Raw genomic sequence first — 17,927 nt, 5'->3', positions numbered from 1 at the left:
AGTAGGACCCTAGGTAAAATTTTAGAATAAACTATGAGTGCTATCCTTCTCTGAGATAAAACATATTCCCTCTTGTAAAATTTAGTTTAATTCCCTTTGTCATTTTGATGGAGTACATGTTTATGTATGTATTTTGAAGGAGCTCCTAAAAAGTAACATGCACTTACTAATAATTCACAAGTAGAAAAAGGTATTTAAATGAAACACAAAAGGAATGTAGTTTTCAACATAGTCACTGTTTTCAATTATATATTTCTCCTGATGATCAGTTTTCTCATACCATCAATGAAGAATTGTAATGATCTTTCCTTGATCTGTGACCTCACTCCATCTTAATTTCAACATCTGTAGAATAATAAATATCCTTAAAGTCCTATTTGAGATGCAAGAAGTGAAAATCACAATATGCCAAATCCATTGTTTTTATGAAGGTTCAGATTTCAGTTTTACAATTTCAGCAGCAGCATGCAATTTATAGGCAGTTAATCATTGTCATATTGAAGGATTATTAACACAGTAGATTATTTAACATGACATCTCCAGTGTTTTAATATCTTTGTGGAAATTTAGTAGCTTTCAGCTACTTCATCATAATGTGTTAGACTCCCAGAACGCATAGAATTTTACAAAGGATCTAGTTCTGAATTGCTTGATCATCCACCTGTTCACAAGAGTTTCATCCCGCTTGAACAATAAAAAGTTCACTTTTTCGGCTATTTAAAATTTAATTACCACACATCATTTTAAATGGATTGACATAGGAGGTACACTCCACGACAAAAGCTATGAAAACTATGGAACAAGTTCATGGCAAACAAAAAGTAAATGGAGTTCAACAGGGAATGTAACTACAAAATGGCATCATGGTCTACACTGAACAATGTGTTGTTACATGTTACTTTGAATTACTTACAGACCGTCCCTAGTATTTAGCAGGGCTTCAATTACAAATTATGGCTTTATCTGATTAGCATCTTAACCCCTATCTGGGCTAGGTTATTTTGATACACCTAGTATAATTTTTGTATATTGTTTTATTGAAAATGCGACTTAATTACTGTTGTTGAATGTTAATTGTGATTTGTTCAAAATTGAAATATTCTAGAAGATTTTTTTAACAAAATGTTTTATTTTTCTGTAGTTTTTGTAGTTTTTTTTTCAGGTTACAAATTCTTTACACTACCAATTTTTCAAAATTCTGTTTATAAAGTTACAAACAGAATTTAAATCACAAATTTTAAATCATAAATTTAGTCTTACGTGTGTAAGTGTACAGTTGTACTGTTTTAGCTTTAAGGAAAAAATGAGGGAAAATATTAGGCTAGTTATAACTTGAAAACAACAGATTCTGGGCAGTTATATAAATCTTATATTTTTTTTTAAGCAGAGGAATATTACTGTAGTTTAGCATGAATTTCATGTTGTATATAGTCTGATACAGTGTTCAGAAAATGTTCTGTAACATGCAATATGTTACTTTTGCTCCTTGTAAAATTCATGCATAGTCTTGAAAATAAGGATTTATTCACTTTTAAAGATGAACATTTAAAAATTATTTATTATTTAAAAATTTTTGATAACTTAAAAGAATCTTTTAATCATTGTTATAAGAAATAATTTTGCTAACTAATGACCATAGCAGTTGATGCCAGATTTTTTTGTTGATCTACAATATCTTAAAAATAATTGAATGTTGGATTGCTCTCACTTAAGTATATAATTGATTTTTTTATCAATCTATTGTTTAGCCAGTACTTAATCTAAACAGTTACATGCAACAGTGATAATAAAGCAGCATCTGAAAGAAATCACTTCATATATTGTCACATTCGCTGATCTGATAGTTTATTTTAAATTATCTGTAATAACAATTTATAAATTTAAATAAATCAATTTTACAAAACAAACAAGTATAGGTTCAACTGAAACATTACACGGTTTGGCTTGATGTAATTTCAGTATTCACTAAGTGAAGAGCTAACAAAACAAACTTCATAAACTTTGTAATTATGTTCTAGTGCAACAAAAAAACAGGAGCGTTCTTGTAGAGCATTTGAACAAGGTTTGAGTATTCAGGCAAGGTACTGTTACACTTTTATATTACAATTATACAAGGTACTATTGCACAATTATATATTCTTACACTGTAGTCAAATAAAGCAACTAATTAGCCAAACAAAAGTTATTTCTAATAGAACTCTGTTATTTGTGATATATATTATTATACCATCAAAGTGAATATGATTATCATAAGTTTTTGTGAATAAAGTAATCATAAAGTACATTTTGTTATCATTTAACTTCTTCCTTTCTTTATCCACGAAATACTTATTGTATTTGTAATACTTTGATATATTTTTTTATAGAACCAGATGCTCCATGGAATGTGACTGTAACACAGAAAACTGATAAACAAGTTGAAGTTTCTTGGAGACCACCTCATCAAACAAACGGTGAAATAAAAGAGTACATAATTTTTGTTTTACCTCCTATACCTCCAATACAAAGAACTGTTGACGGTTCAAAAACATCAGCTGTTATAGGGTCTTATTTTGTTGCTAATATGACATACTCTTTCTGGGTAAGTTTTCATTTTATTTTTTTTAATTTTATCCTAATGTTTCTTTACTGATGTTTTTTTTTAAATTTGAGGATGCTTTTAGATGTACATTTATCCATTTAAATTTTTAAATAGTAGTTGCTAAAAATCATTTTACCTTCATATTTGTGTTCTATAAAAATTTGAAGCAAAAAAGTTTTCACTTCAACGGCTTGCTTTTTTATTAATTTCAGTAAAAATTGATTTTTGTCTTTTACTATTTATATTTACAATTGCATGTAATTTCATCAGAAACTTTTTTTTTTTGGAAATTCCTTGCTTCATCTTGCGAGGATGAATAGGTTCTTGTGATTTACAAACAGTAGATAAAAAAGAAATGATAAAAGTTTTAGTAAACGATTTAAATATTCAGGTGAGGTAATTATATTCTATTACACTGTAGTCAAATAAAACAACTAATTAGCCAAACAAAAATTACTTTAACAGAACTCTGTGTTATATGTGTATGAAGTTTGTTCCAAAAGTAAGTGTACTGATTTTTTACTTAATTATCTATTTGACTAACCTGAAATTACAAGTTATATTCTTCAAAGTATGACCCTTGGGAAGTTGCAAGTGTTTCCAGCGTATCTTCAACTGTTCTTAGCAGTAACTGAAGACATTTTCCTTAAGTGTGTGTAGCTCATTGGTTACAGTTTATTTTTTTTTATGTTTTCCATCGTCCTGAAATGATGACCGTTCAACTTCAGTTTCAACATAAGGAAGAGTTAGAAATTACATGGAGGTAGATCTGGGCTGTGGAGTTAGGAGATTGTTTTTCTTTGTCAGAAATTCTGGAACCGAAAGCAAAGTGTGAGCTGGTGTGTTATCATGGTGCAGCACCCAATCATGTGCAATGTCTTCCAGACTTGCTGGACCTGTTTTTGAAGTTTTCCAAGACATCTTTGTAAAAGGCGCTATTAACTCTCTGTCCTGGCAGTACAAATTCTTTGTGCACAATGCACAGCTCGCACCACTTTCACATTTTCATCATTTGTTGACGAGGGTTGTCTTCCAACGTTTTCTCAGCCCTCTTTGAAAGATTTGTGCCACTCAAAAACCATAGTTCTCAATAGAGTGACATCTCCATAAGCTTTGGTTAAAGAATCAGATGTTTCTGTGGCAGATTTGTTGAGTTTCACAAAAAATTTGATAGCGTAACATTGTTCAGTATTTTCCTCTATCGCAAATGTAATGAGGTTATAATACACAAACAGCGGTAGTGTGCAACTGACTCAACCGATCCAGTTGGAACAAGTATGCACCTGCAGCCAAGTTCACTACCATCGCGCTGTTATACATCAAGGACGTTTTACATAACCTGTTCATACATAGGAAAATCAATACACTTCTGGGGCAAACCTTGTGTGTGTGTGTTTATGTATGTTTGTGTGTGTGTGTATATATATATATATATATATCGCCAAAGAGAATGTGATTATCATAATAAGTTTTTGTGAATAAAGTAATCATAGTACATTTTAATTACTTCTTTTCCAAATACTATATATATTTACTATATAATACTATAAATACTATATAATACTATATTTCTTTTAGAATCAGATTCTTTTCTTTCTTTTTCCTGTTTAGCCTCCGGTAACTACCGTTTAGATAATTCTTCAGTTGATGCATGAGGATGATATGTATGAGTGTAAATGAAGTGTAGTCTTGTACATTCACAGTTCGACCACTCCTGAGATGTGTAGTTAATTGAAACCCAGCCACCAAAGAACACCGGTATCCACGATCTAGTTATTCAAATCCGTGTAAAAATAACTGGCTTTACTAGGACTTGAACGCTGGAACTCCCGACTTCCAAATCAGCTGATTTGGGAAGACGCGTTAACCACTAGATCAACCCGGTGGGTTAGAATCAGATGTCCTATGGAATGCAGTTGTAACATAAACTGATAAAAAAGTTGAAGTATCTTGGAAAACACTTCATCAAATAAACGGTGAAATAAAAGACGGATAATCAATGTAGGAAACTGGCATAAGTGCTCTATGCATAATGCTGGGCTCAATGTATAGACCTTAGGGGTGATTATATTGAAAAATAAATCAAAATGTATCAGAAAAGTGTTGTTGTCTTATCCAGGCCTGAAACTTTTAACCCTGCCATCATATTTTATTGTCTATAATATTTTCTTCACAGATTAAAGCTGTTGTGTTAAGACAGAAAGAAACTTGATCTTTAGAATGCCAGTTATATTTAATGATCGTTAGATTTATTTAGATTATAACTTAAAGAAAATTTATAATTTTGTATCGCTACGTGACAGGCTCTTCCTGTATCTCTGTACTGCAAAATTCCATTGACAATAACAGACTTCAGCTATGCTTTGGGTTCTGTCTACATCAGTTTCTATATAAGTAAACAATATTGTAACAAACAGTTTATCCTCATATGTAAAAATAAACTACGCCAAAACATTAAAAGTTTTAAATCTTTATGGGTTGATCATCCCTTTCCTCGAATAGTCTGTTTTTTATCCTTAATTCCTCCTATCCTGAATAGTTATTGTAGAAATCAGATTGGCTACTGTATCTGCTACATCTGTGAGGCTGAAAAGAACAGTATCTAATGGACCATGTGTGTCTTTAGTGAGATGACAAATCTATAAAAATAGAATATGGTTTGGGGGAAAATCTTCCAAAAAAAAAGAAGATATCCTATCCATGGGTCATACAGAGTCCAACTAATAATTCAGATGCTGATCCAGTAAAGCCAGGCTTATTCGTTTTACAGTGTATTAATTAAATTAAATGAAACAGCTGTTCATTAAATGTTGTCAAAAATTAAACATTGATGATTACACTTGTGTTAAAATTATTCCTCATACGTTTTTTATTATTTATTGCATTACTCATTAATATTTCTATTGTATGATCAAAAAAGAAAATGCTTACCACAGATTTTTTTTTCAAATAAATTGTAACTCACAACAATAATAGGAAAGAACAAGGTTTAATGATTCAAATTTTTTTTCTATTAAGTGGTTTTTAAAGTATATAATCATTGAAATTCAGATGTAATAATTAGGAATTTATATTGTTTTAACAGGTTGTTGCTAAGAATAGTCAGTTTACATCAAACAATTCACAATTGACTACTTTAATATTTGACAGCATTATTAATGGCGTCAGTGATCTTGTAGCTGATGAAATCAAGGAAAATGAAGTTACACTGTCATGGCAGCCGATTAAAAATATTGATGGTTATAATGTTAAACCAGTTGTGCTACTTCCATATCCACAGCATCTTGGTAATATGACTACAAAGAATACAATTAAAGGTATTGTATATTAATATTGTTAAATAAAATTTTAAAATTTATTTAATATAACATGAGATAACTTCACCTTCTCCCTGAACCTTCTGTTTGAATTAGTGATGATAAGATAATTATTCTCTATTTGGTAATGTTTATGACATCACATTCTTATCTTTTTCAACAATAGTAACAGCAGTGTGTTTGTATTACATCATTGTAGTTAAAATGTCCATTATTGAACCACATACAAATGTCACACTTACTTTAAAAATTACCATTAAAAGATATTGTCGCTTGAAAAATCCAAATAGTGGTAGTGAAATTCCATTGAATAAAACACAGTTATTTCAATGAAGATAATAATTTGAATGATGATTTTATAGTAGATACCCATCTACCACAAAGTATGACAACATTAAGCATGCGCAAAGGAATAGAAAGAAATCTGTTAAGGAACAAGAATATTAGAAGTTTCATACCAGTAGAAAGTTTCTACATTATTCCTCTTCCATAACGATCTGAAAATCCAATGTGTTTAATACATTGTTCTAAAAGTGCTTTGTGAACAAGTACGTGACATAATGTAATATTTACAAGCGTCCACTATATCTCCTGACTCAACACCAGGTAATTTTTAGTTGTGTCCTTCCTTGAAATTGGCTTTAAAAGTAAAATAATGCAAGGATGTCATGCCATGTATATCATCACAGAAACTACAAAGTAACTGAAGGATTTTCTTATAATATGTATTATACAAGGTTTGATAAAAATAACGTTGAATTTTAGTTTCTCTCAAAAAATCTTTATTTATTCATCAATACTTATTTTGTCACCTTCAAAGTACTCCCCTTCAGATATAATAAATTTGTACCGGCACTTTTCCAATCTTGAACCACTTCTGGAACACAATTTTTGGTATGGTGTTTAGCTTCTTTAGCGATTCTGTCTTTATCTCTTCAATATTGGCAAACTGTCCTTTCATGGTTCTTTTCAACTTTGGGAATAGGAAGTCATAAGGGATCATGTCCAGCAAATTCAGAAGCTTAGGCATTGTAATGGTGTTGTTTTAGGCTAAATATTCATAAAAAAGCTGTGAAGTGTGATCAGGTATATTGTGGTGCAATTGCCATGAATTGTTTTGCTACAAATTCGGGCGTTTTCTTTTGACTGCTTCATGCAAAAGGTGTAGAACTTCCAGTTAGTACTCATTGACCGTGGCAAGAACTCATGATACACTAAGCCATTAAAATCGAGGAACACAGTGATCACAGGTTCTGATCCAGCACCTTCACATTCGATCAAACTTAACAAGCTTTTTTTTCAGTCTTGACCCTTCAGGAAGCTTCCATTAGGAAGATTGAACCTTAGTTTTGTCATCATACCCATACACCTATGTTTCACCACCAGTTATGATCCATTTGAGTAGTTCTGGTTTGTTGTTCACTCCTGAGCAGTATTTATTCAGCATTGCTTTTGGTCGAAATTCAACAGTTTTGGAACAAATTTTGCTGCCATTTGTTTTACATCCAAAACATCTGAAAAAATTACTTGGCATGAGCCAAATGATGTGCCAACATCAGCAACCTCTCTGATAGTGATTTGGCAATTGTCCATAATAATTTTCTTCACTTTTTCAACATTATCAGTGGTTGTTGATGTGCTGGGATGTTCAGGATGCTCATCATCTTCAATGTCTTCACGGTCCTCTTGGAAATGTTTTTACCACTTGTAAATGCTTGTTTTATTCATAGAAGAATCACCAAAAACAACATTTTCAATGTGGTGCTGCACTTTATTCCATTCTTAAAACAAAGTGTAATACAAATTCTTTGTTCAAACTCCCTTTTTCCCCAAGTTAAATATCACCAGCCATACTAAAATGCTTGTAGCCTTTTCGAAAGTCAACAATAAACTAAGCATTCAATACGATTACCAATGTGAATATAAGTTAGAGACAAGTATACAAACACAAAAAAAACTTTAATTCCATTTATTTTTCATAAATATGTATTTTTCTCGTAAATGTTTTTTAAACCTTAATTAATGATGAAAAAAGTGTGTAGCTACCAAAGAGAATGACTAAAGGAAATGTTATAGAAAAATCTTTACTTCATTTTTTGTTAATAGTATAAAATTTGTTCTTTTATCCATTCTTAACTAAAATCTTTGGTAGGCTTGACATTTTTCACACATTTCAAAATTCATCTTAATAAAGTGACTGATCAAGCATTAAGGTTATTGCTACTTAGAAAGTAAATATTGTATACCAGTCTTATAAAATTACTGTCAGGAATTTTTTGAAGTTACCTCTTGACTTTATAAAACTTCATACAGTAAAAACTCCTCAAAACATGGTTTGATTGGACCAAATAAGAAATCTGTTTTGAAGAGGTTTCTGTTGTGCAGGTTTTATTAAAAATCAAGCTAATTTGTAGCGAGATCATGTGGAAAGAATTATTTAAATATAAAATGAAATTAGACAATAATGTATGTTAGGAATATTCCTAAAAACTTATGTACGGTATATAGACTACATTATTCACTAGTTTTTAAAAATTGTAAAACTGTAATAGGTAGTTACATATTATACCGTTTAAATTTTGACTTAGCAGAATAGTACTGAAAACTGTTTTCATTCACAGATATTTCACAATTATAAATTATAGAACACATATTTATATCTTCAAGTTAGTTATATTTCACTTGAAAGTTATAGTAAAAAAATTAAAAATATACTTAGCCTATAATACCGTATGATTTATTCTAAAATAAAATAATTTTCTAAAATGTTTTAAAACTAATCTAGCCCTATATTTCAAAATCGAACAATCAAAACACGAAACTAGAACTAACAATTAATGCTCATGACAAAATGAAAACTGCTTCCAATGACAGTGTTCACAGCACTTAATAAAATTATCCTCATTGGTATATGTACAAATACTAAGAAACAATTAACTTGTTGACAAAATACAGCCCATGGATTGTTTATATAAGCTGTCACCTGCTTTTATACTTTATTAATGACAGTTGGCTTATAGGCTGGAAGTAGGAGCCATAAGTGTGTTAACATATTTGTGCTAAACAAAAATTAGTCATTTCCTGCTTTTATTATTTCACTAATCATGGTTTGTGTGTGCACAAACTGTGTTTTAATCACTATTTTATTACAGGCTGTTGTGTTTTTTATTTCCTTGACATCTTATGGGATAAATTTAATATGTGAAATTAAAAGTAAAATCCATGTTTCTTTTTCACTTCCCTATTACAAAATTTTCCATCTTTAGTTCATTTCTATTAGAATAAATTGGGACTTGGAAAACTGTATGTTTTGAGAAGGTTTCACTGTTAAAATATTGTGAAATTAGTTATCTTAAAAGCTTGTAATATGTTTATTTTTTAAGATAGTAAAATGAATAAATAAATTAGTTAATAGTTTTAAAGAAATAACATTCTTATCATATATATCCATAAGACTTTAAGTCCATCTGGCACGATAACATCGGACACTCCAAGTGACATGTACTGTTGTACTATCAAAAAATTATGTTTTTTAACTAATAGTTTTTCAGTACAAAGAAAGAGCTAAAATAAAAATATCACAACAGTTGTGTAAGAAGTTATATAGTATTCTGGGAAAAGTATTCTGTGAAAGTTGAAACAGAAAGTTAGCCAAAAGAATTAAAACTACTACTCACTTAGAACTGGCTGACACTTGAAATTATAGATATCAGGAGTGGAAAGGAAATCATGTGTTGGTGGCTTGGCAATGGAATTTCCTCTCCATCATTCTTGTATTATAAACAGCAGCCTTTAATTTTGGGGAAACTATAAAAAAATTCTATGAGAAATTTAAATTGTGAGTGGATGGATGGGTGTGTGTGTGTGTGTGTTGTTTCACTTAATAGCAAAGAATTTATTTAAATTGCTGAAGAATTTTTCAAAAATTGAAAACATCTTTAACTATAGTAAAACACATAAGAAACGAACAAAATGTTGAAAGATTGCATTTTTTTCAGTTTTGAAGGCTCTATTTGATCAGTTACCTGGAGCGATTACATTGTTCAGAGATGAGACACCTGAGATCGGTAACAGGCTGTAATCATTAGTAAAGTGTAATATTTATATTACATTTTATATATATTTTATATTATATATTTATGTATGGAGATATATATCCTACAGACCACTGAGCCTTCTCAATACCATGGGGAAGGCAGTAGAAAAAATGTTGGCCAGCCGCATCATCAGAGAAGTGGAAGAGGGTGTAGGTATTAGCAATAATCAGTTCGGTTTCTGGAAGGGGCGATCCACAATACATGCAATTCAAAAAGTAATGGACTGGGCACTAGAGAAAGGAGAGGATGCTATGGTGCAGAAGAGTATAAGCCCATATTTGCAAAGACAAGTAAGGGAGTACCTCTCGAACAGAAGCTGTCTGGTGGAAGCACAGGAAGAGATATTAAGATTTGATTTGTATGGCAGGGTGCCACAGAGCTCAATATTGGGTCCATTATTATGGGTCCTGGCGTTTGACAGGATATTACAAATGAGGTGTCCATGTGGAGTGCAGGTATTGGCCTACGCCGATGATTTGGCAATTATCGTAGAGGGTAAGACAATCAATGAGGTTCAGGAGAAGGCGAATATAACATTAGGGATCATCAGTAGTTGGATAGCAGAACGTGGTTTAGAGATAGCTACGGATAAAATCAGATTCTTAATGTTTACAGGGAGAAGACAATTAGAATCTCCGCTCATTACTTTAAATGGACAGGCGATAGCAGAAACCCATGCAGGTTAATACTTGGGCATTACCCTAGATAAAAGCTGCCGTTTTACGCAACATATCATAAATGTTTGTAATAAAGCAGAGATAATGACAAAGAGCCTTAATGTCATTATGTCTAATAAGAGAGCTCCTAGGCCATCAAAGAGGAGAGTTATCGCATCTACAGTGGTATCATCAATATTGTATGCGGTGCCAGTGTGGTGGCCATCGGTGGAAATAAAGAGAAATCTTTGCAGACTTACTGGGGTGCATAGGAGACTGTTGCTGGGGGTGGGGTTTCAGCCTACAGAACGGTCTCATATGATGCGCTGTGTGTTTTGTCTGGGGTCCCCCCTATAGACTTAATGGCATTAAGTAGGGTAGAGAGAATGCAGAGGATAGAAGTACATGAAACTAAAAATAGACTAAGGACAAGGTGGCAAAATAGATGAAGGGAGCAGGGGACCGCCAAGCGAATGGTTTTTAGGGATAGTGATAGGGAAGGGCGGACAGCCCCAGTGGTGAGGGTCGGCATGCTGAGGTGTGCCGGCTTCTAGGATCCATTGGGGACTCCATGGGAAATTAGGATTAGATGAAATAAATTTAAAATAAAAGAGAAAAGACCCGACACCACATCAAGACAAATCAAGGTATGGCGTGGTGTCAGAAAAGAGGACAAAAAACAAGATAAGCACTCAAAAGAGCTGACTGGTGAGCCGACCTGCCATGCCGGACATACAGCCGGTAGACAGGAAGGCTCGTTAGAGTATAGCAGACACTCCCCTAGGAGGCGTTATACCAACCAGTCGGACCGGCCCAGGGGAGTAGAGTGAAAAAAAAAAACAATTTATATTTGTGAAGAACTTTAATATACATTATTTGAATGAGAAAATGAAAGAGTATTGGAGGCAGTAGTTCAGTCACAATTATGAATGGTATACCAGATGTTGTACCTTATATTTGATGGAAAAGATGACCATTGAATTAGGGGAGTAAAATTAAAAATCTATCGATTTTGATAATCCTTTTTTATTAAAATAAAAAAGTAAGCATAAAAGTTAATTGGATAAAAATAATTATTATCCTTAAAATACTTAATGCTCTGTTTTTATGAAAATGCTTGGACAGTTCAGCAGCATCACCAGCTTTTTTTATTATTCCAATTGGTAAAAAAAACTATTTTGTATCTGTTTTCAGTTACCAACTTAGCATCTGGAACGCAGTATGTATTTGAAGTTAGTGCATTCCGAAAGAAATACGAAGGTAGAGCTACTACACTAGTTCTAAGAACCAAAGGTAATTTAAGAATCCTTTTTTAGAGTATTTTATTTATTCTTTTGAAAATAAATATATCAAATGACTTTATGGGGTTGAAATTTTTTTAAGTTATTCTATTTCAAGTTTTTAGCGGCTTGAAATATGATGAAAGTCCAATAACAGATTAGCAGTTTGAAATCGTGTCTTCTTTAAGATCGACTATTTTCAACCGTGTATAATTGAGAATCCCAGATACCGAATTAAAAATGGATAATTTGGATGTTAACATGTTGTAACTAAGGGATGCTCAAATCTAATTTAAAAAGGCTTTAATTAGATCATATTAAAGGGCTTAACACAGATGATCGGTAATAATAGTAACCGATCCAATACTTTATAAATAAAAATAAATGTGTATATATATTTAATATTATTCAAAATATAAACCACCAAAACACAGTAATTAAGTTTCCAGCAGTTGTTTTTCAAAGTTTCAAATGAACTTTCATGACAATTCTTTGCTGTAATAAAACATCGTTTTTTTGGCAAAACAAAAAAAAAAGATGTTATCCAAACAAAGGCCACAGCCAGACTAATATGTCTAAAGAAACTGGAGTGGCAACAATGGAAAGAGAAGGCTTCATGCTACATACCTGTTGGTCACATAAATTTGGTGCATGTGCACTTCTTCTGTAGCAGCATTAGTCTCGTTATTTAATAGCCACACCTCGTATGTTTATATGATGATTTAAATATTTCTTTATTGTAAGTTTTAGTAATGCTTACAATGATATTATTAGAATATAAATACGTTACATATATGTTTTCACTTTTTGTGTCGTATTGGTTGTAAGATTCCAATAGTGATTTCACTTTTTTTGTAAATTGTTGTATTATTAGATGTAGGTTCTCTATTTACTGATATATTTCAATTTGGTTGTCCTTGTTTATTTCAATATTGACATCTAAATAATTTAATATTCTATTGTCTATTTCAAATGTGAATTTCATATATACAGTATGATTACAAATTGCACAGCAATCTCTCAGGAGATTATTCTATAGCCAAAAATAAGAAGAAGTTCATATAAAACATAGGTCAGAAAACAGTTTGTTAGTGGGTTTCAGCTCACAAAATATTTAGTCCTGCTTTCTGCTCACTCCCGTGAAATTAATCCGTACTAAAACTCTACAGATATAAATTGATTGATAAATTTGATGCTTCCTTGTGGGTTTTGATCCAAGAAATTGAATAAAAGTTATCCCAGACTTCTATTTCATATAAGTTTTTAAAAAAGTGGGGTATACCGTGAAAACATTTTGTCATAAAGTACACTTTTTTTAATTTTGAAGTAAAATAACTGTTAATCTACCGATAAACAAATAAAAATTTCTAGTTCACTTCGTAGAGAATTTAATTCTGAGAAAATGGAAATAAATAACGTTTATTAAAATTAAACACAAATTTGAGAAGTTCAAAACACATAAACTGAATTGGAAAAGTAATATTTTAAATAGAACAATTTTCATCAATGTTTGAATAAGATAATGTAAATAAAAACAAATAGAGAACTTATCAATAACAAAAAAATGGATAAAAAGTAGATTAAGAAAAAAATTATATTGGGTTTTTTTCTAAAAATGATTAAATATTAAAATGGTTTCTTGATAAAGCTGCTAACATTTCTTCAAAGCAGTTGCTCAGTGTGGCCGTCATTCTGTTTAATGCATATTTCAGCTGGAATATATATATATTGTTGGTATAATAAATATATATATATATATATATATATGGTGTATCACTAAGTTCTCCTGAGACTTTGATATAACCTATTCTACTCGTAAAAATAATTGAAAAAGTTCATATAAACATATGTCTTAAAATGCAAGTTACGGCTAGTGAAAGATTGCACTTTGGTTTGTAAGCTTCTGACCAAAACGATCCCAGTTCGGGCACCATTTTGTAAGCTTCTATTTCTACACAAAAAAATAAACACATATAAAACAAACTCTTTTGCTTAGTAGATGTTTGACTCAGAACACCCATTATTAATCTACTTGAAACTAGTAAGAACCCTTATCATTTATCTACTTGAACTTTGATATTTGCATATCAGAATTTTACAAATCATCTTATTAGTACTTATACTAATATGGAATTGGCCAATCAGAAATTAATTCTAGTTATAATTTTGAGTATAATTTATCATTTTAACAAGTATCATTTTTAATAGTTCTTTATTGAATAGTCTACGGATTAGTACTGTTTTAATGGATCCATTGAAGTATTTTTGCGGAGAAGCCTTTAATAATAATTTCTTATACCTGTATCCAGAATAAAACATAAATTGCAAATCTCCTGAACAGTTTACCAAACAAAGTCGCTGCACTCAAGCTCACACCGATGAATCTGAACATAAACTTCATCTTATCGATGGTCTTCCAGTCTAACCCCACCACCATTCCTGAGCATTACTCAGTCTATGTGAATGCGTGTAGCACACTAACATAACGCTTTCTTTGGGAAAAGTTTGTTCCCTTTGCGAGCATGATGTCATACTACGATAAATTTTATTTTTAGCAAGAATGTGCGATAAGAATTCAATCATCAAAGAATAATTTATTCTTATCAAATTATCCCGTGATTATCCACAATCAGCCTTCTCTTAATAAAAACATTTAAACCTCACATTTTAAATCATCCATCAACGTAATACAACATTTTTAAATAAAAAGTATATAATACAAACAAAGTAACCAACTTCATTAAGCCCTATGCGCCTATTTTAGTCTTAATTTATAGTGGTTACAGATTTCAGCTAATTTATAGTGGTTACAGATTTCAGCTGTCCTGGTGAATCTGGTTGTACTGAAATTTTAGGACATTAATTAACGATCAGAATTAGGGATTTTTATTTCTTATAGTTTTTGATCTGAAAAATCGAATAAATAGGTCCCAGAACCATATCTGCAGCAGGTTTTGAGAAATGTGGAGTGAAAACCAATAAATTGGGTAAAACTTTGTTTTTTATGTTAGACATGCAATAACTTTATTATGGGTAGTAAATACTTACTTTCAATAACTTTATCACGAGTATTTATGGGTAGTAAACATATAAAACTTTAAAACAGAAAACTTGATTTAATTCTGAACAAAAAGACGTAAGATAGGTTGAGTAAAACAAAGAAAAGTTAGAAAAATATGAATTTATTTATAAACTGTAAATTACTACATTTGTAAGAAACTACTTATTAAAAAATACACTAAATAAACAAAAATCAAATTCTTTTTTGGTGATGTGAAAATTCTTTTAAAACAAGATTTACTGATAAATATTGCTGTTAAATTTTTTTTTAAATCTGGAAATTACAATAAAATTGTAAAATAAATAAATAAAAGATACTTTTAGTTTTATCCTTATCATAAATAGCCAGTTCAACATCTACACCTAGGAGACAGTCTGCTTTGCTTGGAGTACTGCAACTGGTGGAATACAAATCAACAACTCTGCAAGTATGTTCTTGTTGCTGAGGCAAATTTCACTTGAGATTGTGTTAACAACTTATACAATGAGCATACATAGACAGATAGATCCTCATGAAATGGTATAAGGCAATTTTCAATACCAATTTAGCATCAATATATGGTGTGGCCTTCTTCACAATCAGCTGTTTCCACTGTTTATATTACTTGGCTGCTTGAAGATGTTCCTCTCTAGTGCTGGTTTGTAAGCTTCTGACCAAAAAGATCCCGGTTCGGGCACCATTTTGTAAGCTATTTCTACACAAAAAAATTTACAAAAATAAAATACTAATTTTTCAAGACTTTAAAAGAAAAAATGAATTTTACTAATGTTGGGATTTGCGAAGCAATGTACTTAAGACTATGCTGCTTGCGACAAAGTATACTTCCAGCACGATATGATGCACTTCTCCATTTCTCCTGTGCTGTTTCCACTCATTTAAATCATCATTTCTCTACGAAATGGATTGGTTGTGGAGGGGCCGACATTCCTGGCTATCAAGACCACCTTGTTTTAATTTTTGTTATTCTATTAGGTTTTGTATTTTATATTCATGTTTTCCAGGCATTTTTATTTAATTTTTAATTCTGGATTTCTAAAGTTTAGTTTTTTTGAAACTTGAACATACATTGTGTTGGGATGATGATAACGCCAAAGCGTTTTTCACCCAGAAAAAAGTCAAGTAAAAAAAATTAAGATCATCTGATCTAATACATTTAGATTTTTTCATCTGGATATGGAGGAAAAATATTGTATACAAAACAAATATACATTCTCTTGAGGAATAAATTATAGATGCGGCTTAAACATACAGCATACACCTTATGGATGCAGCTGAGCAACTTAAGGACAACCTTAGAGAACTAAAAAGAGCAACAAAACCAGCACAGAACCATGTCAAGAAATGTTTTGAAAATGGCTGGCAGACTCATCTTTGAACATTTATTGTAAACTGATACGTATAATGCGCTTTAGTCTAAAGTACTGTTTTAAATAAAATTTAAATTCTAACTTTACTTTTTTTTCTTTTCTTTTATGTGTTTAATGCCCATTTATCAAAGTTATTGAACATCAATCATAAAAACTGGTTTTTATCCCAATTTATTGGTTTTCACCCCATATTTCTCAAAAGTTACTGCAGATACAGTTATGAGATATATTTTATTCTATTTTTCAGTTCAAAAACCATAAGAAATCTTTAATTCGATTGCTTAATTAACGCTCAAAAAATGTTCAGTGTGACCATTTCATCGGGGTAGCTGAAATTTGAGTGAAATCTTTCACTAGCCGTAACCCACAAATGAGACATTTTAGGATGTGTATTATATGTACTTTTTCCATTATTTTCACAAGTAGTATAGGTTATAAAAGTCCCAGTAGAACTTTATGATACTCTGTTATATGTAATTAAATTAGACTAAAAGTAAATCTTTTCAATTCACCATAGTACAGAATCTCATAATATTTCTTACCTTATTATTACTTCTTCATTTGTACAACAAAAGCGCTTTTGAGGATTTTCCCTCATCGTCAGTTTATTAAAAACTTTAAAACTACACATTAAAAATTAAGATTAAGATTGAGATTACATTAAATTAAGATGAAGATTACCATTATTAAAATTAAGTTAAATTAAAAACTTTAAAATTACACATTAAAAATTAGGATAATTATGCATTCAAAAATTAAACATACAATAACATAAAATATTTTCAAATGTCACATGCCTGTGGCCAGCCATTACATACAGTACTGTACTCAAGAGTACAGTCTTTATGTAGTGGCTTAAAAAGTGTTATGTTATTAGGAATGTTTAATATTTAATTTTAATTTTTGACTGCATGTTTTACACTATTATGCAATAATTTTAATTTTTAATGTGTAATTTTAAAGTTTTTAGTCAACTGACGATGAGGTAAGATATGAACAACAATAAAGGAAGAATTGATTTTATGATTTTACTAAATTAATATATACAAATATATAGTTATATTTTTAATTGAAAATATTTTTTGTAGGTGAGCAGTTACCTACAGTTCCTGGACTTCAATTACAACTACTAAAAGACCATGGCACTTGGGTTAAACTTGCCTGGAATCCTCCAGTACTACCAAGTAATTTTAATAAAAAAGATGTACAATGGAAATATGGAGTTTATTATAATGTTAATTTTAAAGACTTATTTTCTGGTAATTATTATTTTAATTTTACCTTGAGTGTATTAACCTATCTTTATTGTAGTGATAATTAAGGAAAAGTATCAGAGGAAGAATATTAAATGGATGGCATACATTTTTTATTGTAATTTGCAACATGGTATTATAACGTATTTTCTTTTAATTTATCTATCTATATTTCTTATTAATACATATGAATGGAAAGTAGGCTTTATGATAAACGGCAGATGATAAAAATGATGTCTATAAATAAATATTTTATGATTTAGAATTACAGAATAGCAACTGGTAAATCACCAAAATGTTATATTTAAAATCATT

The 17,927-nt window shown here is 30.7% G+C and overlaps 1 protein-coding gene across 1 annotated transcript in view; it reads left to right on the top strand.

The window, feature by feature from the left end:
• Positions 1-17,927, top strand: part of LOC142331119 (sortilin-related receptor-like) — a 172,062-nt gene that overhangs the window by 132,481 nt on the left and 21,654 nt on the right. The window contains exons 25-28 of the mRNA XM_075376801.1: positions 2,367-2,581; positions 5,667-5,898; positions 11,846-11,944; positions 17,448-17,618. Of these exons, the coding sequence (XP_075232916.1) occupies positions 2,367-2,581; positions 5,667-5,898; positions 11,846-11,944; positions 17,448-17,618 (717 nt within the window). The remainder of the gene's footprint in view (positions 1-2,366; positions 2,582-5,666; positions 5,899-11,845; positions 11,945-17,447; positions 17,619-17,927) is intronic.

The sequence above is a fragment of the Lycorma delicatula genome, chromosome 10, assembly GCF_047948215.1.
Source record: "Lycorma delicatula isolate Av1 chromosome 10, ASM4794821v1, whole genome shotgun sequence".
Lineage (NCBI taxonomy): Eukaryota > Metazoa > Arthropoda > Insecta > Hemiptera > Fulgoridae > Lycorma > Lycorma delicatula.
Note: the sequence above shows the minus strand (reverse complement) of the source record. Positions and strands in the feature narration are given on the sequence as shown.